Source organism: Vanacampus margaritifer, chromosome 7 (assembly GCF_051991255.1).
Source record: "Vanacampus margaritifer isolate UIUO_Vmar chromosome 7, RoL_Vmar_1.0, whole genome shotgun sequence".
NCBI classification, from domain to species: Eukaryota; Metazoa; Chordata; class Actinopteri; order Syngnathiformes; family Syngnathidae; genus Vanacampus; species Vanacampus margaritifer.
Window position 1 is genome coordinate 12,603,349 of NC_135438.1, and position 26,990 is coordinate 12,630,338.

The window sequence follows — 26,990 nt, forward strand, 5'->3', positions numbered from 1 at the left end:
TGCTATTAACCTGCATTATTTATAACCTACCTTTCTAACAGACGGCTTTGTTCCGGACCTTTATGCGGTGACAGTGACTCACTGTAGTTGGTTCACTTTGGAAAAAAAAAATAGCGGCCCTGTATTCATCTGTGCTAAATAAAGACACTAGAGAATGCAAAAATAGGTCAAACATTTACTTGAGTGAATACAGAAAGCAATAATGTGCATGTTTGATCACTTAAACAGGGTAGGGTATTATCATACAAAAAGTAATGCAGTGTAAGTAGGAGGGGGTTAGATTTACACTTGTTTATACTGCATTATTAATGAATGCAACAAAGATAAATTGTCTAATACAGAGGTGTAAAATCTAATTTTCAATGTGGGCCACATTGTAGTTTGCGGTTGTAATGACTGAAAAATGTGTACATACGTTTCCCTTGAAATGACCAATCACGACTCAGCTTCAGAAACCAGTTGATCCGTGACAATTGTGACATCATTTTTAATTAACAGCAAGGGGCAAAATGGCCGCCGCCTGAGGTGGATTAATATTGTAAAGAAAATTTGACATTAACATTTGAGTGTTTTTTAACATTAAGAATCACTGCTTTAAACCATACAAATACCACAAACTATAATTCCAAAACAGTTTATTTCAAAATTATATTACATTATCCTACAGGTGATTTGATTTTGAAAGAATACATCCGAAGTGTGTATGTACATGCTATGGGTGGTGAACATGTATTGTTGTGACGTAGAATACAAAATGCAAAAATTACAATCTGGGAACAACAATGTTTAAATCCCAGCGTCATGATCTGGTTTGAGATCACTTCTGTAATGTTATCACAAAAAAAAGTATTTGAGAAGTCTTCACTGAGCTTGAAGGCTCCCATGGTTTGACTTCTAAGTACTTGTTTGACTGAAAGGCATCAACACAGAACGTAAGAGCAAAACAGAGCAATTTGATGCCTACAACATTTCAAAGACTCGTATTCAAAAATACAACAAAAAAAATGTCATCAGAAACAAAAGATAAGACAGGAAAATAAAAAACATGAAAATTAAGTGAAATGACAAAAACATGACTAACCCTAGACAAGAAAAAAGTTACAATGCAGAGTAAGCTCAAATTAGATTTATTAAAACGCAGCAAGCAAATCGAAAGTTCTTCAGAATTGGAGAAAATGTGCAGATTTGCGGCAGTGTGTTCCAGATCATCATCACCAGATCAAATGTGCTGGAACGAAAATACACAATGGTCCTCCAAAAGTTCCTGTGGACAAAATGAGCCTTTTGTTTAAGATTAAAAACTTGACCTGTGTTCATTTATACCCCACCCCTTAGTCAATAAGCAATTGAAAATGAAAAAACATTGGCTGATCCGTTTTTTTTTTTTTTTTTTTTTACCAAGACAAAAAAGGGGGGGAAATGACTTAAAAAAATTAGGTTTAGTTCATGTTTGGCCTGGAATATATTTTGTAATGTTTTATTTGTGATAGGAGCCTAAAATGGAATTATGAAACACCTGTCACTTTTCTAATTAAAACCTATACACATTTCAATCTCCAGTATGTTTGTGTTTCAGGGGGCCTTATATGGAGCAGAGAGGCACCGAGGGGCTAAAACAAGAGTGGTTCACCAAATACTTCTCCTTCTGAGCACAAACACTTCATCGCTTCTGCTTGACGTGCGCATGCGTGCGCTCTCCCCACATATACACAAACGCTCGACTGGGAGCTCCACCGATTTTTTTCACATGGTCAAGCACAAGGAGACACGGGTTGAAGAAGCTACAAAAGTGGACGCGATAGAACGACAACGCCATCGGCTCGCTGGCTCAGAGCTCCATACAAAGAGACACTCCAGTCGCAGTATTGGTTTATGTACTGTCAAATAAGGTTGCATGGATTTGAATGAAAATATGTTAATCTGGTTCAGTTGCATTGATATGAATTCCTTTTTTCGCTGAGTAGTAAGAAATCGGTGGAGTGCTCTTCCAACAGACTCGTGGGCTCATCACCAGCAAGGCCATCTCCAACATTGCCTCAAAGCTCAACCAAAAAGTGCTTCTCAAAACACATGCCTGACCTCGTCTCGGCCTCCTGGATCTTGTTTGTGTAGTCTGAAATGTCTCCGTTTTTTTTTTTTTGTTGGATCTTTTTAAAAACAGTCTTCCTTTTTTCAATGCAGCATTTGCTTGAATATGATCACATGGTTATAGAAGGCAAATCTGGAGATGTCGTCCAACAAGTGTCTCTTCAACGATGGAGGCATTTTGATGTATTCAATCAAGATCCTCATTAATACGGACACACACTTTTCACTTCCCATACCAAAATGAAGCTTGTTTTGATGCAAAAATGTACAAAAGTCTTAATGAACAAATTGAATAAATATTTTGTTTTTGTACTCAATTCTTCTCGATGTGCTCATCAGTTAAAAGGCAACGGTGTTCCTGTTCAAAAGTGCAGCGAGGATATTTATAGACGCCCCCTAAAAAGAGTGCTTATTAAGTATGTAGTACTGTAAATCTATTTTTTGGGGGGAGAGGTCTTAACACATTACCATAATGAAACTGATGGTGAAGTGAAATTAGCAGATTTCCAGTCAGTTTCATGAATTAACAAAAAAAACTAGTCGTGACATGACAGACAGATTATTTGCTTATTTGGACCATTTGATACGTTACTAAGGAGTTCAGAAATTGATGCTTGGTTTATGAATTGCATTTAACTCATTTGCTCCCCAAAATTTATAAATATGTTTTATTTTAAATAGTACCATGCTCCCAAAGACGTATTTATACGTTTATTTTTATTTATGCTAACGCATACAGAAGGCTTTAACGCAGTTTCTGAACTGAAGAGAATGGTTGAAGCAACGGTAGTTATTACAAAAACGGAAAGCAGAGTATAAGAGATCAACCAGGGCCATGGTGCAAAAAGCTTTTTCATCACTGTTTTAAACTGATTTGTGAATAATGGTGAAACAACTTAGCTATATTCTAATGCTAATTGCTGCAAAACTGAAACGGATAGAAATATTTTTTTTTCCGATGAAATTTTAAAATCTATAAAGGTTTGAACACAGAGTGTAAAGGCCTACTGTGTTTAAAACGTTAACGCCTATCTAGAAAAGTGCATGTATAAAGTGTGTAGTGAGGTGTTAGCCTTAAAACATAAAATAAATGGAAAAAGTATAGTATGAACAAAAAAACATTATATAAACAAAATCTATATATATATATATATATATATATATATATATATATATATATATATATATATATATATATATACTCTGTTGTATAATAAGTAAATTAAAAAATACTTTTAATGGAAAAAATGATTGTAAATGAAAAAAGAACATGTATGATAAATGAAAAAGCATTCATAATAAACTAAAAATCATACCAAAAAGAAAAAATATATAAAATTAATGGAAAATAAATAAATAAACGCGGATTTCCATTATTGCGGGTAGTTTTTGGAACGTAACACCTGCGAGAAACGAGGGAACACTGTATACTTTTTTTTCCTGATGAAAGAAGAGACTAATCTTTCTTTTGGTAGGTTCCATGTTTTTATAGCAATAGAAGACAATATTCTGCGAGCCTTGCAAAATCAGTCAAAATCCGGTAAAACAGCCGGGAGCGAAGGGGGTTGCTTCAGTGAAAATGGCTGGGAGTGAATGAGTTAAAATAAAATAGTCCAATTACACACAAAAAAGTATTTATTTACAGTGTTTAGAAAATACTGTAATAACCAAAGAACATTTTGTCCTTGCGTCACAATTGAACCAACTATCTTGATAGCAATTTTTAGATCGTATCGATTAACTAAATTGGGCAATTTTGAAACAAATCTCTCTCTCTCTCTGCCTCGTTGAATTTGCAAAACGTGCAAATAAACGTGCAATTTTGGGACAGAAAATACTTACAAAATGTGCATGTTAGTAAAACATGGGACATGTCTGGAGTGCCTCCGTTGCAGACGCGTACCGCAAGATGTCATCATGAAATTGTGAGAGCTCCTTCCGTGCGTCCTTGCTGCCCTTCCCGCGGTATTTCATGGAGAGCAGCTTGGAGCACAGGTAGTGAAGCCACAACACGTTGCTATGAGGGTGGTAATCGCTCCACTTGTTACTGCCACAGACAAAACACGGCAAACCTTTTATGAATGAGACTCTCCATAAGATAGGGAATGTTTTCACACATTCATATCATTTTAGTCAATCTCGACCACAATGCAGTGGCCTAAAGAGATCGGGTCAATTTATGTAACTGGCTTGAAAATGACTTTCCTCTCTGTTCATCCATCTATGCTAGCGGCATTTAGTGACATGACAGGCAGAATAAATAAATGAAATGCCTCTACTAGATGACAGAAGGAACAGTTAACATTCACACAACAGAAGAATCGCACACACTAAGAAACAGTTAAAAAAAAAATAAAAATTAATAAATGGACTGACCCGTTTTCTTTTTGCATGAGTCTATAGATGTCGAATTGATAATCGCCCTGACCAAGGAAGAGCGCTTCATCATTTGCGATGTCGCAGGACACTGTCAGACCATCTGGAAAGAATAGAGCTCACTGCAATCAGTTTCATTCAATTCAACAAAAAAAAAAGAAAGAAGCTCAGGCAGGAGGTGAGGTGATGGCTAAAAGGAGAAACGCCACTGACCAATTTCCAATCTGGACAACGTGTAGTCAATGATTCGGACACACACGCCTTTCGTTTCTAACGAATGGGCTTCTCCGTTGAGGAGGAAGCTGGCAGTCTTCTGTTTTGTCGTTTTCACCAGCACGTTGCCCCAGTGGAGGTCCCTTCAGGAACAAAAGAGTCAAAGTAACAAATGACAAATCTGGCATTTAAACAACTCGACTTCTAAAGGGGTCAAAGTCCCGACATATGGTCAATAGTGTTTGTATGTAAATAAGTCAAGTCAAGCACTCGGCCCCCCCAGCGACAGGAAAGTATTGAGTCATTATTTATTTCAATATGATGAGAGCTTGTAAATAAATAATGGTGATAAATGTATCATTAACAAGGAAGAAATCAAATGCACTCAAATTGCAAGAATAGTACAAATAATTGATGTTAAGAATATGCTAATTCGGCATTTACAGTAGGCTATACTGTACTACTGTATAACTAGGCAAGAAAAGAATGACACTAAACTTTAATTGAGCCCTTTATGAAAGTGTATTTAGTGTGTACCTGTGTTCAAAGTGCAGCTGCTGCTCAGCCACAGCTAGCGCGGCGGTCACTTGATGAAGGATACTCTTTGCCACAAGCACCGACGACAACTTCAAGACACAACAGATGTTGGAATTTGAGATTGCTAAGATTCACCTTACAACCTAATGTGCTACTAAACTCAGGATTTCTTATTTCCTGTTGGGTCTTAAGTTAGACCCAACAGGAATCAGTAAACTGAATACCTTTCCATTGTTGTTCTCTAGGTCGACACCACCAAACTCAAACTCCAGGATGAGAAACAACTGGTCATTTTCGAATAGATCTGAGACAAGCAGCAGTATGAAATGTGTAAAACAGTATGTTATTTTCACCTTACAATACAGTGAACCCGTCATAGTGCGATTCATCTTTCATAACCCCCCACTATAGTTATCATTTTTAAGTGGCCATTTATGGGTTTTAACAAAAGTTTGAATTTATAGTTATGTGCTTTCAGTGTAGTACCACAATGTGCCTCAACATGCCGGGGGCAGCAATGAGAGCTACTAGAATAGATGTAGTGTAATTAGAGAGAGCAAAATTATTAATATTATTAATATTTGTTTCCTCCTCCTGGCACTCTTGGTATCAAGATGCAGTGGGAAATTTAATTCCATTGCACTAGTCTTTATATTTAAACCAAAAGCACCATCTAAAGGATGAAATTGTGTTTCCTGAAAAATAATTACATAGGCGATTATTTTAAGAAGGCGTCGATACCAAGAACTCGATGGGGGGGTGGTCACAGTACTAAAAATGATCACTAAAACTATTCTGTGACAAACACCGTAGAATATATTCAGTAAAAATATCCTTGGAGAGCGTGTTAAAGCAGACTTTCTTGTGTTCATGTTGCTGGATTCAAAAGAGCATTCAAGACAACAAAAACCTGGTCTGTCATTCTCAGAGCACTTCTTCTTCTTAAAGGTGTCCCAGGCCTTCAGTAACTCGGGAGGGTAGCAGCCTTGGACACAGTGGAGGCTATGAGGGAACGAGACAAACGTCAAGAAGCGCAGCGGGACGAGCAGGAGGAGGAGGTGAGAAAAGAAAGCAGAGAGAGCATTTACTTATTAAGTCCAATGAAGCAGCTGGTCTGGTTATATTGCTTCTCTTTCAGGCTGCTCAGCTCCCTGTAACAAAACAATATGGTTTACAAACATTTCTACTAAATGATGGCGGGTGAACACCATATATGTGAAACTTATATTAGTGCGCCACAAATAAAACGACAGATTACTTTGAGATGATAATTTCATGAAGGATCTCCCCAAACGTCTTCTGGTCTTCACCGTTCACTTTCTCACTACCCTCCAATGGGATGACCTGGAAGAAGAAGAGTCTCCTCAGTGTTCAGTCATCATTTTCAATGCCAACTGCAAACTTTTTTTTCTTCTTCTTTTAAAATATTTTCAAGCTTTGTGAATGCCCAGGGTTGGGGAAATCTCGGTCCAGAAAGTAAAAACCCGGCCACACATTGGCTTTAGCCACAGGTGCTTTTACTTAACTGGCAGGTAAACGAGCTCACCCGTTGAGACGGCGGAAACACATTCTACTTCATTTTAAACGGTCTTCGGCTTTCCCAACTTTCAGAAATGATTTTTACCCTATGATTGTAACGTTTTTAAACCAGGATAATGCGCCTGTTGATTAGTGTGCAAATTAGCCAGTGACACATACAAATCATGCATATGTACAAACGTACTTTAAGAGCAACCGTTTCTCCTGACAGGTTGCTGGTGGAGAAGACCTCGCCGAATGTGCCCTCCCCAATCTTGACACATTGCCTCATCTGTAGCGCGGAAAAACACTCCTTCCAAGGCAGCGGCGCCCACTGTCCGCACTCGGTGTACACCTTCTCGGCATCTGACAAACCTGAGTCATACAATAGCTGTGGAGTTGAACATTTTTAGTTATTTGACAAGTGTATGCGGATGGGAATACGATGACACCTTCATTCATACCTGACTGAGGTCTGTTGGCACCAAGTTTTTAGAACTCTCCGGTGTGATCAGCACTAGATAGGAACCAAAGAGAGTGATTTAAAGTTAGATGAAGACAAAACTCGGGTTTAATGGGCACATATGAGCTGTACCTTTGCGGTGTATGGAGAGGGAGGATTTAAGTCGATTCCAGTTCGGCGTAAAGTCGGCCAGCAGCAACGACAGGTTGAGGGGACGCGCCCTCACTGGGGTGGAGAAATTCATTGCGTGTCCCTTAATCCCCTAAACATCAGCACAGATGGCCCAGTTCGTCACTGAGGAAATCAGCATCGTCGCTATACATTTTCAATTTGATCTATTGAAGGCCGTTGCAATCTGATGTTCTATCACAATAGTTCTCAACCTTGTTTGGAGGTACTGAAGTGAAAGACTGAAATGCAGTCTGCATTTTTAAACATTCTCTCATGGCTGCCCTCTCTTGTGGTTGTTATGGCGTCGTACTTACCTCCAATCCATCAGGCTGAGCTGGGATCAAATCGTCGATGGTGCAATCGGCAGCCCTCCTTGGACTCTTCCTCTTGAGCGCGCACGGCGCTTGCAAGCTGCTGTCGTTCTTCCAGCGACTCACACTCAAACCGCTGACACATGCCTTGCGGGTGGTACCGGGGCGGCTCATGAAAGGGTTCTTTCTCGTCTTCTTCTTTTTACCATCCGGGCCAGAGGCTTGCTGGTCAACTCTTGAGTGTTTGTTTGAGGCTTCTTTTCCCGAGTCCACAATCTTGTCAGAATTAGACAAGCCCTCTTCCACACCCTTGCATGAAGTGTTTTGATCGTGATTATTCTGGCGCTTGCTACTTGTCAAATCCTCACTGGTAACATCTGGACCGTTTGTGGATGATTTACACTCCCTTCCTTTTCGCTGAAGCTCCTTTAGTTGTGTTGAAGTCAGTCTCTGTATTCTTACTATGAGTTTGTCAGTTCTGCATTTCTGGATCAATGCCATTGAGAGGCTTTCTGCCCTGGATTGTGTGCCAACAGCGATGCTTATTGATCGTCCAACAGACAATTTGGGGGAGATTGCCCTTTTAATTTCCTCCAACTCCAATCGTTTAAGCGCAACTTTGGTTTTTTTTCCTTGAAATGAATCATAAGCAACCTGTTTGCTTGCTGACATTTGCCCGGGAAAGCTGCCTGTGAATTGTTCACAACTGAAAAACTCCAAGCTACTGCTGGAGTGCTGGGTAGACTCGTTGTGTGCTGATGTTGACGCCTCCATAAATTCACTTTCTGCCAACGGTGACTGTGACTGTGACAGTGCAAGGCTGATGGGTATATTGGACGTTTCGGACTCTGAGATGCTCCTGGTGTGCTTGGTGGACTCAGTGTGTGCTGATGTTGACGCCTCCATAAATGGATTTTCTGCTAACAGTGACTGTAACAGCGCAAGGCTGACGGGAATATCTGAAGCTACGGACTCCAGCTCATTCCTTGTGGTTGACCGCCTGTCAGTTTCATCTCTTGTGGCAGCTAAACAAGACTTGTATAACAGTTCTGGTGATAACACATTACCCATGAAAATCAGCTGCTGCTCAGCAGTTGGTCTTCGGTGAGCTGAGTTTATATCAGCAAGGCAGGAGGAGTAAGCGTTCTTGCGGGAAAGTTGATTTAGAGTGAGACTGTCTAATCGCTTCACTCTCACATTGCAACGCTGGGACAAACACTTCTCCTTCAAAAATTCAGTCAGTGACAGCAAGTCTTCCACTCTGGACCCAAAACAGCTGCCATTTTCACAGTCTGCAGTCAGCAGATGTAGACTTCCCGATGTTGCATCATTCTTCAAAGATGTGATGTCCATTGTCCTTGGGTGGATGAAAAGATCCATCGAATGTACTTCATGGACAGGAGGGCGTGTTTGTTCATTCAGTTGCTGCTTCTTGTCAGAGTGGAGCACGACTGGCGATGAAGAAGATGGCTGATTCGGAGAGTTCTGATCGTCTTGGCATGAGTGTGCATCTATGCGGCTGACGGACAAGGATGTTGGGTTCAGGGACTGATTGGTGTTTGGGAACTGAACGATATGGGGGCGTTTGCTCGACAGGCGAACTGAGGGCGTAGAAGAAAAGATGGGCTTCCTGGGTTGCGACCCGATGCTGAGATCCGCCGAATCGTTCAGGAGCATGTTTCGCACGGGGTTGCTATCCAAGTCGCTGCTGGAATTCTCCACACTTAAATCGACATTTGCCCGCGGGACTGTTTTTTTCTTGTGAGGAAGACAATTTTGACTTTCCTCCCCAGAAGTGAAGCCATCCAAAAAGTTGAAGGCATTGCCTTTCGCATTTGAGACTTTAGGTTTCGTGGTAACAGGGCGGCACTGACGACAAGTCACAAAACAGCCCAGCGGAAGATGAGGAAGACTGCGGAAAACAGGAAGGAGAGATGACTCAAAACATTTGCGAACCCTTTGCATTTAGCGCAACAGAAGGAACATGATGGCTAGGGATGGGCATTTGAGTCGATTCAGTGATCAATCAATCATTTTTGCAATCATTCTGTTGATTAATTGAAAGAGATTTTCAATTAATCAAATCTTGAAGCAACTGAAGCAAATTTGATTGCACTACTTGGCCACAACCAGTCCCTGTTGATTCAGTTTCAAATAGTTTGCTTTTAAAAAAATAAACACCATGACATCAGCTTTGGGGAACTGAACTGAGAGGTCACTACTCCTCTGGGCAGAATTATTCTATTCCCTCTCATGTAGGGCTGAACAATCCATATATAGCTTTGGCAATATTTTCTAAAAATAATAATAATTTTAAGTGGTTGACATGTCCCCCCCCCCCCTAAACACACTGGCTAATAGTATAGAAGGGTGGGGCGATTATTGAAAAAAAAAAATCACGATTATTTTTGATTGACATTCAAATCAGGCTTAATAAAATGATAATTCATTATTTCAAAACATTATTTTAACTACTGAAACTCAACTACTCAATACTTTGCACATTTTGTTGGAAGGGTGTTTATTTAACCTTTCAATTCACTATTTTGCTTGTTTGACTTTTTTTCATTGTTGTGTTCATCTCTTTTTAAAGATTAAATAATATTACAAAATAAAATTACATAAAATTCAGATTTTTTTTATCAGGGTCCATACATTTTGAATAATAATAATAATACAAATAATTATGGATATTGACTGATATGAAAGACAAATATCATTACACTTTTGCACATAATAATACAAGGACTTACTAGGAAGTATTATTGATTTGAAGTGAACTTTTGTGTCTTTTTGCAGGAGATGAAAGGTCTTTGCCACTCTCGCTGCTGGTCGGACAACGTGTCATCTTCCTCTTTGATGTGACTGCCGCTTTTTTCCTGCTAATGCATCAACAAAGATCAGGTCAGAAACAATATGGACAGAAAACCTCTGCCAGATCATGTCATGGCTGTTACTCAAAGTAACAAAAGTAGTAACCACACAATTTCAGTTGAACCGTGTTTTTCTTCTGTCTGATATCTCAAGCATTTTTGGACTTTTGTATGCAAAGTGGTCTTTGTGTTTGTGTGTTGTTGTGGTTAAATAGCATGGGATGACTGCTGCTTCAAATGAGAAGAAGCTGAATAGAAATGCAATTTAAAGCGCTGTATGCTCCACACGTATAGGGGCTGTTCTCGGAAATGGTGGTCCGCTCCGAGCTGTGGATGTTGACCCAGTTTGAGTGTTTTTTTTCCCACTTTAATATAAATATTTTGGTTGGACTGGTGCCAGCAATATTGCATATGTGACGCAGAAATCAAATAACCTTATTGAAATGTGTGCTGTTGTTTGTGGGTGAATGTATTTCAAGCAGTGAATAGCCGCTGCGACTACGGGTTCGAGAATCGCCGACTCCCCCATGTAAATAAGACGCCTTATAACTTAAGATGCATCTGTTAAAAAAAAAAAAAGTGTTGACAAATCAAGCGTGGTGTCCAATTTTATTGGAAGCGAGCTTACAATAAAAGAGATTCATCTTTTCACGCTAGTTGCACTCACTATATTGTGTGTGTGCGCGTGTCTGTATTCTTCGATTTGAAAGGCGCACAGTATAGCTGCGGGCATTTTGTATTTTTGCGTGAGAGGGGATCAGTCGCTCAAGTGCCTAGAAATTGAACCTGCATGCCGTATAGCCCCTCCAAAAGACCTTACAGAGTGAGCATCAGAGATGGGCATAATACTGTAAATGTGAGGCAAAGCAGAAATGTGTAAATATTTGTGTTGGTGCACAGACCGGGTTGTCCTGTCCCGTGGAGCAGGCTGAGGACATGAGGCGAGGGGCACGCTGACAACATCTTCATCCGGGATGTTCTCTTTCCCTTTTCTCCTAGTTTGGCGTTTCTTCTTCCCCTTTTTTGCTCTAAAAATTGAAAAGCATTTTTCAGTGACATTTGAACAGCTTCTCACCTGGCTCTTTAAAAAAAAATGTCATTAAGAGTGTTTTATGACATATTTCACATCTTAAACTGTCAGTGTTGAACTTATCTGCATCCCTTAAAAAAGATATGCAAGACTGATTCTTGAGGATACTACACTGACCAAAACTTAAATGTGAGGTACAGACCCAGACAGCGACCCCCGCACATTGTGAAACCCTTTGCAATGATGGATGGCTTTCACTTGCGGTGATCAGTGCTGCCACAAAGCTAGATGCTAATGTGACCAATTTTCTTCCACCGCAATAATTGGCAAGCCATTACCTTATTACACACACTTGAACTGTTGTTAAATGATGTGCGGTAGCAGCTGAGCTCAACGACATTGGTCACGTTGGCAACGTTCCCATCAAAGGCAGTGCATGCGCATTGAAAATAAGCCATAACTTTCTAATTTCTCTACCGATTTTCATGAAGCTGCTTCTTCTTCTTTTTTTTTGAGAATGACGCCACAGTTTAAGTATGGCTGTTGCTTTTGGGTACAGTAATACAATGACTTACTGATTTTTCTGACATTCCACAGAAAATGACAGATTGTCCTCGCTCTCAGTGATGATCAGACACTTCTTGTTCCCTCTCTTTGTGACTGCTGCTGCGACTGAGACAGGTTTTCTTTTTCTGCATCAAGAAAGAATAAGTCAGAAACAGTTTGGACTTTGGACAGAAAAACCCCGCCAGGTCGTGGCATTCATTTAAATTACCCAAACTACAGTAGTAAGCAAGCACACCATTTCAGTTTAATTATAAATTCACAAACTTACAAATATATCAAGCATTTTGGAGGGCTAATGCAGAGGGTGGGGATTGGTGGTCACAAACCTTGTTGAAACTGAGAACTATTTCTTGTACACTTCGAAAGATCTTATGAACTCTGGATATGAATTATAATACCACAATCTAGCCGAAGATTCCAGGTAGCTGAGAGCAATTTTAACAAATACAAAAATCAACAACAAACGGAGTACAGAAAGAAATCATTCTCGCAGTCGGACATTCGAGCATTTATGACGTCACCAACTACAGTAACGCGTCGTCATATTGAAAAGGGGGCATAACACAAGCAGTTGCTCTGTCGTGCATTGGATTACAAACTCCGGTCTTATTTGCGATCTGCTGTCCGTCGGAATGACTAAAAGTCGCTGTGTTGTAAGACAAGGAAGAATTTGGAGCCGCATCTGCAGTTCTTCAATCTTGATTCTTCCTCGTGAGAAGAAAAGGAGACACAAATGGCTGCAAGTAATCAATTGAGGAAAAGTGAAAGCAGGCGGCACTGTGGACGATTTTCGCCTGTGGGAACCTAAATCCAGGCACACTTAAGTTTGAAGCCAACATTTTATTACGAGTGAGTAATCAATTTTTTGCCCTAATCCGCTGCTACGATTCAATAAACTAGGCAGTGGTTATTATTACCGTAACCGGCAACTCTTTTGTTAGCCTTATTTTGCCGTGAACTGCTCTGATTGGTCAATCGTCAGAGCGATATATTATTGGCCTGGCAGGAATTGGTTATTTTGCCATGACGTGAGTCATGCACTGCGTGGTTCCTGCCTGGTAACACCCCACTTTGTTCTACCGCGATTCACGGCAAAATAACACTTGGAGGCAAATTGCCGGTTACGGCAAAATAACCACTTTGTATATACTACCAGTTTGCTCACTTCCACACAATATATATTCAATGTATTATTGCAAGTCATTCTTGTGGTTCCCAATTAAAAATCGGCACTTCTTTCTAGGTGGTAAGGTCAACATGGAGAACCACCCAGATTATGTACCCTCCATCTTCCCAAAGAAAGAAAGTAAATAAAGTCCTGGCTCTGGGTGTAAGGTGGCACGATGTGAGAGAGCATCATGGAGATCTCAAACAGGTACATGATTAATATATCATGTCTGACAGGATACAGGATCTTGAAGTAATTTTACTTTATTTCTTAATGCATTACAGTTCCTGTCAGATGTCAACCCTTAAAGTGCCGACAAAGAGCATCTCTCAAAGCCTGCATGTTTTCAACTCTAAATGAAATAGAACCTTGGTTTCATGATTAAATTTCCTGACAGGGAAAATATTCATCAAATCAACCCTCCAGTTTTTCGGGCCAAATTTCCTACACTAACCACATTTGTTGACCGTTTTGAGATCTTCATCGAATCGCCAAAGAACCTGGTAGCCAGAGCTCAGTGCTACAGTAGCTACAAAAAAACATCGTATTGTTAAAGTATTTGTTGCTTACAATCCATTGGGAAATGTCACATTTTTGTCTAGTTGTTGGGGTCGGAGGGGAGGGGGTTACCCTTCATGGGGACTTTGCTACTCGTTGCAGCTGTGAACTTTTGACTCCAGTGTTTACAAAAAGGTAAGAAACAGCTATCTGCCAGGGAAGTAGAGATGTCAAGGAAAATTTGCTCCGTGAGGATGCATGTCGAACATGTTATATAAAATAGATTTAGTGTTCTGAAAGGTACACTGCCAATTCGATGTGTGCAGAGTCTGAAAGATAAAGCGCTGGGATGTACTTTATCAAATTGTGATAAGATTGTGTGCCATTTTGAGCAACATTGGGTCCCAGCATTCTGTATGATGAACAGTAAATTGAGATCATCTTACAAATCATTGTGATGTATTGATTGTATTTGATTTTGGTCATTACAGTCTTTTGATTGTTGCAGCAGATGTGCTCTGATTAGTTTTGTTTTTGTTTTTTAATTTACATGAATAAAGTCTTATGACAGTAAATGGTATCTCATTGGTTTTATCATTTATTTTCTCCTATTATTTGCAATGGAACATAAAACATGATATAAAGTAAGCATACATTTTGTTGCACAAAGATGAGGTAGAATACAAGTAAATTAAAAAAAAGTGCAAACACCATAAACAATATTTACATGCTATGTAAGCAAAAAAAATGTAGACAAGCTCACTTTGTTCTACGGCAGTCTCAACAATACCATTTTCTTGCTTTTGGCAGCCTTTTAACTTTCAAACATACCAGGTGAAACCAGTTAACGCATGAGTCACATCCCACCATAGGCCCTTCTTCTGATATGGTTTTACACACGCAATAAAGTGTCTGGCAGTGACAATTATAAGTCATGCTGAACGAGTTTTTATGAAAAAAGATGCAAACCAAAGCTGAAATATAACTTCGGGCAACATTTGTCTAACGGTGTTTACCTTTTCAAAATGTCCGACACGAGATGACGTCAGCGTGACATCACGCCGACTGCAAGAATTATGGTGACGGTAAATTATCCAACGTCACTTAAATTAGTTTTTTTTATTTTTATTGCTGACAGGCAGAAGTAGAACAATCGAATGATCTTCCATTAGATGACAGAAGTCTGCCCAACATAGTAACATTGTGATTAACTAAACAGGCTCAGAGTTTTTTGTCTTTGTCGAACCCTAAGCAAAAATGGGCGTCTTAGCTGTAATGCTATGCCACATAGACATGTATTCGTGTATTTCTTCAAAACAACTAAAGTTAACACTTGAACCCTTTTAAATGATTGTACGCTTCTTTTTGTTTGTTTACCTGATTTTAGTGTATTTGATGTGTTCATCCAAGGAATCGTCTGTAGAATCGGAGCTATCAAAGGCCTGCCTGTGCTCCTTTGGTGAAATCCAGCTCGTCAATTTGCGCCTTTTCTTCCCGTAAGTCCTCATAAATATTGGCTTCACTGTGGTCATTTTTCTGAAAAATACTTTCTTAGTACCATTTGCCTGTATTAAATATTAGACTGGATATCGGTGGTTTGCGTCGCTAGGACAGTTTGTTGTAGTTGTACCCGCTCCTTGTTCAAACTACAGCGATCACCCGCCGTCTGATTGGTTGACCAGGTGTAGGGCTTTCTATGCAGCGCCACCTCTCGGATTGGAAGAATTGCTACTTCATGAATGAAGCGCCCGCCAAGTCACTTTTTTTTCTTTCTTCCTTTTTTTGTGATGATGAAAATATGTTAAAATATAAACATTCATTAATCAATCGTTCATCTGTACCGCTTCGAACTGTATGTTGTAATAAACATTAAATAACAAGAAAAAATTAACTTGACGGTATAGCCGGTATCAACTTGAATTAACACAAATAGCCGCTAGATGTCAACAGAAGACTGCATTATAGTTAGACACGCAAACACTATAAATTAGATGATGCATTGTATTATACAATCAATTTTAATTAAAGAGTCCTGTAAAGTAACATACATTGCTTGTTTGGGCCCTTTTATCGAACCATTTTGCACTGATCCAAATGGCTATTGCCTTCTCGCCAAAACTGACTCCATAATCCGCATTTCAAGTAATCAGTAATTGCTTTGTGGTTTGGCACACACTTAAGTTTTGCCAATTGTTTTTGAAGTGAATGCACATCATCAGCATCCAATTTGTTTAATAGCATTCTGCCTATTTCAAACACTATTTGCTCCTAGTCGTGGCAATCATCTTGCAAATGTGTTGTACAACAGACGTGTTCTGCTTCTCTACAAGACTTCATGTATTTTGTTTTCATGTGCGGTAGTTTGTAATGTAGACATAAACACAACTGCATAGTAAAGTACAGACACAGTAGGTATTCATTGTTAATTCCTCGACTTTGTGTGTGTATTTCTTCCACTAAGTACATGATTATGTACTGTACCTGTACCTTATATTCATGACTAACCCCAGACAAAACTCAGCTGGTCTGCTAGACCTTTTCCGATATGTTATTGCTTTCTGGCAGAAGTCTTAAGGACAGTGTGTAGATTTTTTTTTGGTCATCAAGTGGTGAACTAATAGAATGCGAACAACCTAAGTTTGAAGCGTGCGCATTTTGAAGCACACGCACAACAGTGCCCCAGAGAGTTCAGAAATTGTCACCTTCATGTATCCTTACAAAAAATATGGCAGCTTCCTGTAAGGTGAGGCTCGACCAATAAAATATATAATTAGTGATTACTAAACCTACGATTAAATAAATAATTATATTATTATTACTGAAAAATATTGTTTTTTTTAATGAATGAACAGTGAAAAATCAAATATTTCTACACACTGTCCTGACTGCTATTTGAAAGTGTTCATAACTACTTCCACCTTGTCTTAAACTCCAGTTATATCTTAAGATAAACACCCCCAAAGCAGAATGCTGCCAACGCCATGCTCCACTGTAGGTTTGCCGTTCTTTTTGGTTATAAGCAGTGTTACGTTTGCACCAAGCATGCCATTTGGAACTACATCATGGCCAAAAGTTCAACCTTGGTTTCATTGGACCATACTAGATTTTCCTCACATATGTTTGGCAACTTTTGCTTTGATTGGTTTATCTTAAACACAGCCAAATATCACTTATAAGAAGGTGTGCAGATGAGTTTATTTTTACTCTCCCTATCTATACAATTTATCTATATTCTATTTGAGTATTGATTTATTTTATTCGCAATAATGGTTAAAGAAGTTTGGAAATGATTTTGTGTGTTTTTAATTGGGGGGCATTTGAACAGGGTTGTGGAGACTTTTTTTTTTAGGAGGGGGGGCAGTTCTAGAGAATGGGGAGGAGCCTTTGCTGTTTTTGCTTCCGGAGCAGCGTCCCCGGGTTCCCTCTGACTGGGAAGAGCGGCATCTGGGTGGGCTGGAGGGAAAGAGCAAGACGCGGAGAGGAATCAGAGGAGAAGAGAGCAGGAGTGGGAGAGAGAGCAGCGAGTACGACGTAAACGCACCGGAAAGGAGGTGAGTGAGGAATTGACACTTTTACAGCGGTCGACCGGTGTCGTTCTCTTCTCTTTTGGATACATTTGGCTCTGTAAGGCGGAGAAGCGAGGGGTACTGGGTTACTCGCCTTTGCGCCGATTGTGGCCGGCCGTGCTGCGGACGGACGGACGGTTCGCGGCCGAGAGTCGGGAAGCTGGCGCCTCGGATGGGGCGTTCACGGACCACAATCGTGGGTTTTGTCCACTTGTCACATTGTGATTGAATTTTCCCCTTGAAAACAAGCGATGGATATGAGCTCTTCCGTTGTGTTCACGCAAAGGGTGCTTAAATGACCAGTATATTTGGGAAGCAAGCTTTAAGCATTTACGTTGCACATCATAATCAACTAGCGGGTGAAGCTAGCCATGAGTTGAAGTTTACAGATTACGCGAATGAAAACCCAATGAGTACAGTACGCCTATATGTTTATTTCGTTTGCTCAATCTAGTCTATTGAGGCCAAAAATAAACGAAGCGACGTGACTTAATCCTTTGTAAGCATGTGACATTAGTTTGGGATATTTTTTTGAGGCTGTTAGAATAATCATCATGCCAGTTTCAGATAGTTGTTTAAGTTTAGTTCATTTCAATGTGTAATGCAAATTCACAGCAAATACAACTCAATTTATTCATTAAAAATGAACATCCACCTCTCAGTGCAGAGGTCGTGGGTTCTAATCTGGGCTCTGGCCTACCAGTGTTGAGTTACCTCCAGGAACTCCGGACCCAGTTTCCTCTCACATTCCAAAACATGCATGTAGCTTAATTGAGGACTCTAAATTGTCCGTAGGTTTGAATATAAGCATGGATGATTGTTTGTCTGGTGTACCCTGCCTCACATCCCAAAATCAGCCGGGGTGGGCTCCAGCACACCCGCAACCATGTTGTATTCAAAACAATACATTACACGCTAACATTTCAACACCATCATCTTGTGGCTGTCATCCAGAGAGTGTCTCAACGTACGTCTCTCGTTTCAGGGCAAACAAGGTCTTTGTGAAACAAACACACAAAGTGTGACATTCTTCTTGACTTTGCTCACATTGTTGTGTTCAGACTTCAGGCTCTTATATTGGTGCACGGTGCTGGCTGGACTGAGCAATGCCAGCAATAATTGTTCCCAGCCTATCTCCGGCTAGATTGACCCTTGAGAGAATACATATTATGCGTCTTTGTTTTTGTCCACACATGGAGCCACTGACATCCCTGTTTGTATTATAATTGAGAAATTGAGGGATAGATTATTTCCATTAGTTGTAGAGTTGGAAAGGCTTAGAATCAGTCCCAAGTTGAATCCTGACTTCTATATCTTGAGCAAACAAATTGTTATTACGATAAGAGCATTTGTGGATTAATAATTTTTTTCCTCTCTAACACTTTCCTCCTGAAGTTTTTGGAGTTGCAAAGTGGGCCAGTTAAAAGGCTCTCGGAGTGCCATACTGTATATGGTCCATGGGCCATAAGGATTGCCACTCCAGTTGACACAGGAAAAAGACGCGGACATTGTTGACAATAACAAAAATTGCCAAAAGACACGTCTTGCTTTTATTTTTTGGGAGAGTTCCACTGAGGTTTTTCATTTCCGTTCCTTCCTTGCGACCTCAGTCTTGTCGTCTAGTTTGCATCCAGCAGTCATTTATACATTTTCAGTGAAAACATGCATGCTTTCCTTCAGCAGATCCGATATGTCTCTTTAATGTGTAGATGTCACTGTAGATAAAATGGTGCAGTGTCATCCTCGCATACTACCCCCCCCCCCCCCCCCCACACACACACACACATACACAGTCATATTCCATCCTTCTCCCTTGTTCTTTTATTTTAACATTATCATAAAATACATACACGCTCACTTTGTAGCATGTCTACAATCAAGAGTGGCTGACTGGGGGGGAAAAGTGCCTCTTGCATTTACAGGCCACCTTTTGTGCCAAGCACTGCTGCACTGTAGCTCGGATAAAAGTGCATCTGTTTAATGCGACTAACACTTTAACTGACAGACCTACACTGTCGACCATTGCACACAAAAATAGCAGATTATCTCATGCCAGCTGCCACCGTGTGAATCCCAAAGCATGTGGATGTTACTGCTCCTGCAGTTTGGATGTAATTATGTCGGCCATACTTTAAATGAGTGCAACCGTGTGTGTGTGTGTGTGTGTGTGTGTGTGTGTGGTTAAGCTTGTGCAAAGCAGCTGATGAGAAAGGAGTGTGTGTTTGCAACTTTGCATGTGTGTTTTTGCATGTGTGTAAGAGCAATCAGATAAAAAACAGGGCGATCTGTTATCGCTGCCCTGCTTCCCTTGCGAAACAATACAGCTTGTCCGCCCTTGACCAAACAAGTGTGTAGATGTGTAGCATGTGCACATGAGTGTGTGTGAAGACCCCGACCAGACAGGACAGATGAATGATGAATTAAAAGACAGCAAAAGAGTAGATTTGTTGCAGGTTGTCATCTTGGCAAAATGACCACATTGCAGTTTGTTGGTGCAGTGTGTTTCATTGACTCTCAATAGGCTTATTGTGTTAGCCAGTAGCCACTGTTAGCCAGGCCGCATAGTATATATGTGTCTGCATTGTTGTTGCAGGGAGCAGACACCCGTGAGGTGTGTTTGAACAGAGAAGGAGCACAGAGGCCCCCCTTCATCCTGCAGGGTGGGACACTAAATGACAGGGGGGGACCATTTTCTGCTTCCATCTGCCTAATAGTCTTGTCCATTCTGGCAGCTTTCATCCACATGCTCCTAATCGGTGCATTTTGTCGGTCGGGTGCCTTCCTGTTGTCGACAGGAAATGTCATTAGATCATGTTTAATAACTGTTGTTGTATAATCTTTTTATTTTTTTATAAATCCACAATGGGAATTTGACATTTGAATATGCTGTAGTTTAGCGTGTAATCAGGTCCCTAAATAGTGGGGACATCAAGACAATTCTAATCTTTTTGGCTTAAACACCACCACAAGGGATTGGTAATAAAACAAATGATGCTTTAACTGCAGACTTTCAGCTTTATATACCATATACACAGCTGTATATATGCCTAAAGAGATGTCAAGGGTTCCTCCAATTTGTCCGTATTTTCTTATGGGCAGTTGCCATGTTTTGGCAAGCTAGTGTGGCTAAACATTATGCATAGCCTCCCCTCTAAAAGTCAGTAATCATCAGCTCCATGCCTGCGATTAAGCTCCAAGTATGGTTATCACAAAAGGAGGGCGAGAAGTAATTACCGGAGAAGCCATGCAAAATCACAAAGCTATCGTTGAATGTGGTCCTGAAACCCCAAAATAAGTACTGAGTGATAAAGTACACGTTTTACTGAAGTCGGACTAAAACTGCTGTACAACAAACTACAAACAGCAAATTAATGTGTCCACTATCTTGACAGACAATATAATACTCACACATAGTAGCATCCAACCCGCTTTTGTAATATGCTTCAGGTTATTGTCCATCTGCGCTTTAACGCACCGTCCATCGAGTTCTGCAACATTTGTCTTAACATGAGCAGATAATATTGCCCAAAACACTCCAGAAATCATCCTGCTGTTTTTCATCATCAATAAATACAAAGGAAGCCGTTTGATTGTCAGCCCGACATGCCCACGCCATGACTCAAGTTGATCTTTGTCTCATCTGGCTGTAGGATGTTGTTCCAGAATATTAAAGACTTTTCTTCAGATGTTGTTTGGCAAACTCAAATATGTCCTTCCTGTTTTTGAGGCTCAATATTTGTTGACTTTTTGTGATGAACCCTCTCTGAATTCTCTAGATTGTTGTCTTTGACACGCATGCCGTACAATGTACCTCCTGGAAAGTGGTCTTGATCTGGCCAACTGTTGTGAAGTGGTTTTACTTCACTAGGGGTTTTTTTTTCCAGTCATCTTCCACCATTGTTTTTTTTGATCTACCAGGTCTTTTAGTGTTGCTGAACTCACCGTTGCATTCTTTCTTTTTAAGAATGTTTCAAACAGTTAATTTGTCCATATCTAATGTTTTTGCATATGATTAAACACATTGATTGATGAACACTCTGATGAGTTTATTTCGAGTTTTCAGCCTAATTGTGCATTCTTTCACTTGTGGTGAAAGCTCTCATATTGAAATTTCTAGAACTTTTGTCTATTCTTTGTAAATGGGATTATGAGGGAATAACACACACCTGGCCATGGAACAGCTGAACAGCCAATTGTCCAATTACCTTATATCCTTTAAAAAGTTGGCACATATGCAAGCTTTTGTAATTCCTACTCTGTTCACCTGATTGGATGTAAATACTTGCAAATTAAAGTCGAAAGGCTGCCGTTAAATAACATCTGGCTTGTTTCAATTTAAATCCACTGTGGTGGTGTTTAGACCCAAAATGATGAGAATTGTGCCAGTGTCCCAATATTTATGGACCTGAACATGTAATAGAACCTCATCGAATGCCGTAAACCATAATTGTGCATGATGTCACCAGCGTCCAGTACTATTATGTGACTTCAGCTCATCGGTGTGTTCTCTCTCTGACTTTTTGTGTGTTACCATCAAAAATAAGCAATGGCAAGGAGTAAAAATTAAGAATTTTGGAGCAAAGACTGCAACAACCAGGCTTAAGGACAGGAAGATTACTTTTTTCTGTTCTTTTGTTAATCATTGTATTTGTGATGGCCATAATAATCAATTGTTGAAAAATTTGTTTAATTGTATGGAATTTTATTTTACGCACCGCAACACTCCTAGTTCTGGTGCATGTTCCCCCCCGCACATTTCTTCTGTGTGACCTTGCTCTCTCTAACCATCCCTTTCCCACCACATGAAAGCTGGAAAGTGATGAGCGAATGTGTAAAGGCCTCGGGTTTGTCTGCAAATTGGCACTCTGCTGCATGTTGTTGGGTTTCTTCAACATGAAGCTCCTCCTCCTCCCTCCTGGCTGTGATCTCCAGGAACATTTAAGCTGACTGGCAAATGTTCAGCTATTAATGGGCACCTCTAATGCATACAGAATCAGCAGGACTGTGGAAGTAGACCTTGCCAAGTGATTTTCAGTACCCTGCTAATTAGAAAGCATGCAGGAGGCTATTTACTGTATAGATTAGCGCATGGCATTTTGGCCTCCTGGCATCTTTTGTTGCTGCTTGGATGTTGCTTTGGTAAGCCCTGCATCGACTTGTGGGATCGAAGCATTCGCAAAATGATTAAGTCAGCCTGATCATTTAAACCACTCAATGTCACACAGTTGCACCAACTCTGCAAAGTAGAACTATTTTAGGTTTGGAAGGATAAACCAAAATCTGGCTTGTGTTTCCACTTGTGTAATGCAGGTATCTAATCTAACAGTACATAGAGGCAACACAGTGTTATTGAGGGCGGCATGCCACAGTGGTGGAGTGGTCGTCTCCCAACCTGGAGGTTGTGGGTTTGATCTCTGGCCCTTGTGACCACGTCGAAGTGTCCTTGTGCAAAATACTGAACTCTCCCAGTTGCTCCCGATGCTGTGCCATCACGAGGTGAATGCGATGAAAGACCAATACCAAAGAAAATTTGAATGCCCTTAAGGAAGTACACAATGTCATTCAAAAAACCTGAGTTCAAATTCCAAATCATCAAAGGATTAACTAGTCATTTGTTTTGAATGTGTTATTACGTAAATGCGTTAAAAAACTATAACATATGCTGAGAAGTTACTATTTTCCCCCCTCAAAAAGGCATTATTGTAAGGGAGTCCTCAAAACATCTGTTATTCCTTTAAGACCGTCCTTAGTTTGAATTGTTTGTATGTCTTAACATTGAGAGGTGAACTTAATTAATTTCCATTAACTTAATAAGTGAACAGTTAAGAATGTTAAAATATTACCTATAGTTAATAAAGGTTTTATGCCGGAGACAGTTTGACTATGGTTTGTTTTGTATTTCAATTATTTACTATGGGAGAAAGAGTTTCTAAATCCAAGTTGTAGCAGAGAAGACCTAAATCCTCATTGAGATCGCATTCTTGTTGGGTGAATCAACACAATGGGATTGAGAAATGATCGTGGTCATTTGGGTTTCTCACCACATTCGTTTGTTGAGTTGTCATATCCTGTCATGGTTCAAGTACTGTAAGTAGACAAGCAGACTGTTTCATCAGTTTGTTTGTTGTCCCGATGACTCGAGATCTAGTCATCTGATTGCCATGAAACTTTGTCAAACGGTGGCCCTTTCCCCTTGGAGGTATGCATCTGTGACTGTACAAACTGGTCATGATCTAAGTAGAAGTTGGTCAGCCGTGACGGAGGTCTAAACTCAATTCTCATAATTAGTCATAAACCCTCATTTAGTCATCTTAGCGACTGTATCAGCATTTGGATTTGGATTTTCCACTGGCAGGGCATGGAAAAAGAGTTTTGAGGAACGCTTTGCTAGCAGTGATAGGACAAAAAGAAGACAGTGGTGGAAAAATGAAAAACAAGAGCTGGGGGACTGGAGGGGGGAGGGGGGGATGACCATTGCAGCGGTGTCTGTGGCTCCTCTGGCAACGACAGGACATTCCTTTTCTGATGAGTCACCCTAGCGCTCTGATCTACTTTCTTCCCTCCTCACGTCTCGATTTTACTCTAGTACCCATTTTGATAGCCTCTAATATCAGGGCCTCCTTCGCCTTTAGTTCACGGTTGTTTCAATGCTACAGCCGATCACATTGGACTCGTTTGCGGTAACGATAAAGCTTTGTGACATTTCACACTTTCTGGTGAAATGTTGAAGCAAGGCAACATTGGGGATGCATAAATAAACGCACACACACACACACACACACACACACACCGATGTGTGTTGTTCATGCCCAGACTTCCTTCTCCCCTCGGACATCCTGTCACATTTCAACTATATATAGGATATGACTATTCTTTGCCCTGCTTCCTCCCTCGCCTGCTCTTGTATTCATGTACATGTTTGGCGAACTGACCGTGAGATTTTCTTTTTTACAACGAAGGTTCTTCTTTTCCACAGAGTGGATGGATATAAAAAGTCTACACACCACTGTTTAAATGTCAGGTTTTTAATTAATTAAAAAAAACAACTAGACCAAGATAATTTAGTAACTTAATCTACCATTAATGTGACCTAACACATGACCGACTCAATAAAAGGAAATATGTTTTTTGAGAGCGGAGCTTAAAAATAGATAAAGGAGATAATGTGATTGCATAATAACACACTTTCCTTCAAACATTTGGGAGATTTTAAGTGTGTTTTTACAATATTTTGAAACCAAATTAGAACTTTTTGGCCATGGTGCCAAACTATGTGTTTGGTGGTAGCACAACGACTGATCATCACCAAAAGAGCATTTTATCTAGAATGAAATAGTGGTGGTAGCATCAAGCTTTGGGGCTGTTTATCTTCAGTTATTAGAGGTTGTGCACACTTCTGCAACCACATATCAAAATGTTTATTTTATTTATTTATTTATTTATTTGTCACACTAATGGAAGTATCAAATGATAAATGTTGGTCTCTTTGTTTATATCACAAAAAGCTGCCAAATGAAACAGGTGTCTGTGGACTTTTTTATTATTATTAACCACTGTACATGGAGCACTAGAATAACATGCCTAAAGATAAGAACATAAAGAATCATAATTTTTGCTGTAACAAGAAAGTACATTTTTGTCAAATTATAGGAGCTCACTTTTATTCACGTCTGTTTGGCGAAGTATTTTCAAGTTTGTACATTGGGCAGAGTCTGTGGTCCTTGTCTTAGCAGTTTGTTCCCCATGTTTGTGTTTGTCAATTCCAATGTTGGCTCTACATGTTGAACTTTGGGAAAATGTCTGGCCAAAAAAAAGCAGTATGGTTGCCTTATTTATGGATAAAAATAACAATTGGTAGTTTCTGACGGTAAACTACTGCCACCTGATGGTCTTGCGACTTACACCTAAAAATAAATTTTCCGTGTTTACAAAGTTAGAGGAACAGTTTTGAGTTTCAAATACTGTACTGTATGAACATTTTCTAATAAACAACATGTCTAATGGTCTTATAACCTTAATCCGCGCTGATGTCATTTCATGTAATGACCAATAGAAGCGTGACTTTTGCGACGAGCTACTAGAGGAGCACTCATTTTAAACATACATCTAGGAACAAATGTACAAAAAAGTCAATCAGCGATGTTGCTTTTTCAGGTTTGGCCAAAATGCCCTTGACACCCGACAAATGTGTTCTTGTATCTACAGACGCTGTATTAAATAAAGCCCTGTTTTTGGGTGGATATCGATTTATTTTTACCCCAAAGGTTAGAGATACTTCTGTGCATGTGGTGATGACCCTAAACCAGAGGTGGGCAATCTCGGTCCTCGAGGGCCGGAGTCCTGCAGGTTTTGTAGGTTTCTCACTTCCAACACAAGCTGATTCCAATCAACAGGATTGTTATCAGGCTTATGTAGAGCTTGCTGATGAGCTGATCATATATCAGCTGTGTTGGAGAAGGGCAACACGTAAAACCTGCAGGACTGCGGCCCTCGATGCCCACCTCTGTCCTAAACTGTGGCTTCTTCCATTAACTTTTTGCTCTCATTCTGTTTCTCCTCTTTTTTTGAATGCAGAGATTCACAAAATAGTCGGGGGGACCTCCTTTCTAGTAGAATGTTTAGCTTGGTCTCAATGTGTTCATGGTGTACTTTTTCCTCTGCTCCTCCACCCTCCGGAAAGAGAGGCTGGGTAAAGCCGGGGAAGAGGCCTGGAAAGGGTAAGGGGGTTGTCTGGGAACCCAGGAAGGGGTTAAAGCGTACTCAAAGTCAAACCCCTTCTCACTTGCTCCTGAAGGTCCCAAATGCAGAAGAGTGTCTTGGCACAAATGTCTCCTCCACATCAAGTCTGGGAATGTGTGTTCTTTTAAGCCACGATGTTTATTGAAGAACTTATCAGGGTCTCCCTTTAAAGTAGCTCAACAACTTCCTGTGTCATAGTCAGGGAAGTGTTGAGATTGCAATACGATCCACAGTGACACATCATCATGCACATCACAAATGGTCAGCCTCACCACTAATTCCCAGGCCTGTACCGTATGTTAAACAATTATTTTCATGCCCCCAGTCATCCAAAAAAAAGGCATGCCTAGGATTCTTTGGCGCGCCCTGAAAATTCCTGCTTTTCTTTTTCTTTGTGGTCATTTTCTCGCCAGCCTTCCCGCCCACAGAAAAACCACACCAGTGGAAGTGTAATATATACAGTGCACACACACAACGGTACATTCATGCAAACAAAGTCCTTGGGTGTTACTTTGTAGGTTGATTATACAAGTTATTAAATTTTGTGTATAGTGTATAGCCAAGGCAATATTCTGAACATGTGTGCATGTGTGGTGTTTATAGTTAGACAAAATTGCTTGTTTAGGCTTCAGTTTTAGTCAGAGTGCCATTTTGTCTCTTATTATTTCCTGCGATTGAAACTACAAGGATACACACGCATGCACACACATTTGTTGTGTACAAGTAGTTGCTTTGTTGTATTGTCAGTGCTTCGGCAACATTTTTTTTTGTAAAAGGGTAGCTATTCCCATTCCCAACGCGGTCCTGTTTTTGATATGTGAAATTCCATTGCCCCTACTTAATGAATATTATAATTTTTTAGCAAAATGGCT

At 40.1% G+C, this 26,990-nt stretch overlaps 3 protein-coding genes across 7 annotated transcripts in view; 2 read left to right on the forward strand and 1 right to left on the reverse strand.

Moving 5' to 3' along the window:
• Positions 1–2,405, forward strand: part of fam184b (family with sequence similarity 184 member B) — a 34,584-nt gene extending 32,179 nt beyond the window's left edge. For both annotated transcript variants that reach the window (XM_077570482.1, XM_077570483.1), the window contains exon 18: positions 1,577–2,405. In XM_077570482.1, coding sequence (XP_077426608.1) covers positions 1,577–1,649 — 73 coding nt within the window. In that variant the 3' untranslated portion in view covers positions 1,650–2,405. The remainder of the gene's footprint in view (positions 1–1,576) is intronic.
• On the reverse strand, positions 163–15,487 carry haspin (histone H3 associated protein kinase). Of its 2 annotated transcripts, none has more exons than XM_077570485.1 (17): positions 15,191–15,487; positions 12,156–12,272; positions 11,453–11,578; positions 10,431–10,556; positions 7,681–9,589; positions 7,328–7,457; positions 7,197–7,249; positions 6,938–7,123; positions 6,473–6,558; positions 6,303–6,365; positions 6,125–6,216; positions 5,439–5,518; positions 5,215–5,303; positions 4,678–4,820; positions 4,465–4,567; positions 3,931–4,135; positions 163–1,264 (listed from the first exon to the last, which is right to left on the reverse strand). In XM_077570485.1, the coding sequence occupies exons 1-16, from the start codon at positions 15,343–15,345 to the stop codon at positions 3,943–3,945; spliced, it is 3,651 nt and encodes a 1,216-aa protein (XP_077426611.1). In that variant the 5' UTR covers positions 15,346–15,487; the 3' UTR covers positions 163–1,264; positions 3,931–3,942. The 2 variants fall into 2 exon arrangements, with proteins under 2 accessions (XP_077426611.1, XP_077426610.1); XM_077570484.1 differs by having other exon boundaries at positions 10,431–10,559.
• Positions 15,488–17,249: 1,762 nt separating this feature from the next.
• The window catches only part of apbb2b (amyloid beta (A4) precursor protein-binding, family B, member 2b), a 52,107-nt gene continuing 42,366 nt past the window's right edge, over positions 17,250–26,990 (forward strand). For all 3 annotated transcript variants that reach the window (XM_077570716.1, XM_077570718.1, XM_077570717.1), the window contains exon 1: positions 17,250–17,364. The gene's annotated coding sequence lies outside the window, so the exon portion shown is untranslated. The remainder of the gene's footprint in view (positions 17,365–26,990) is intronic.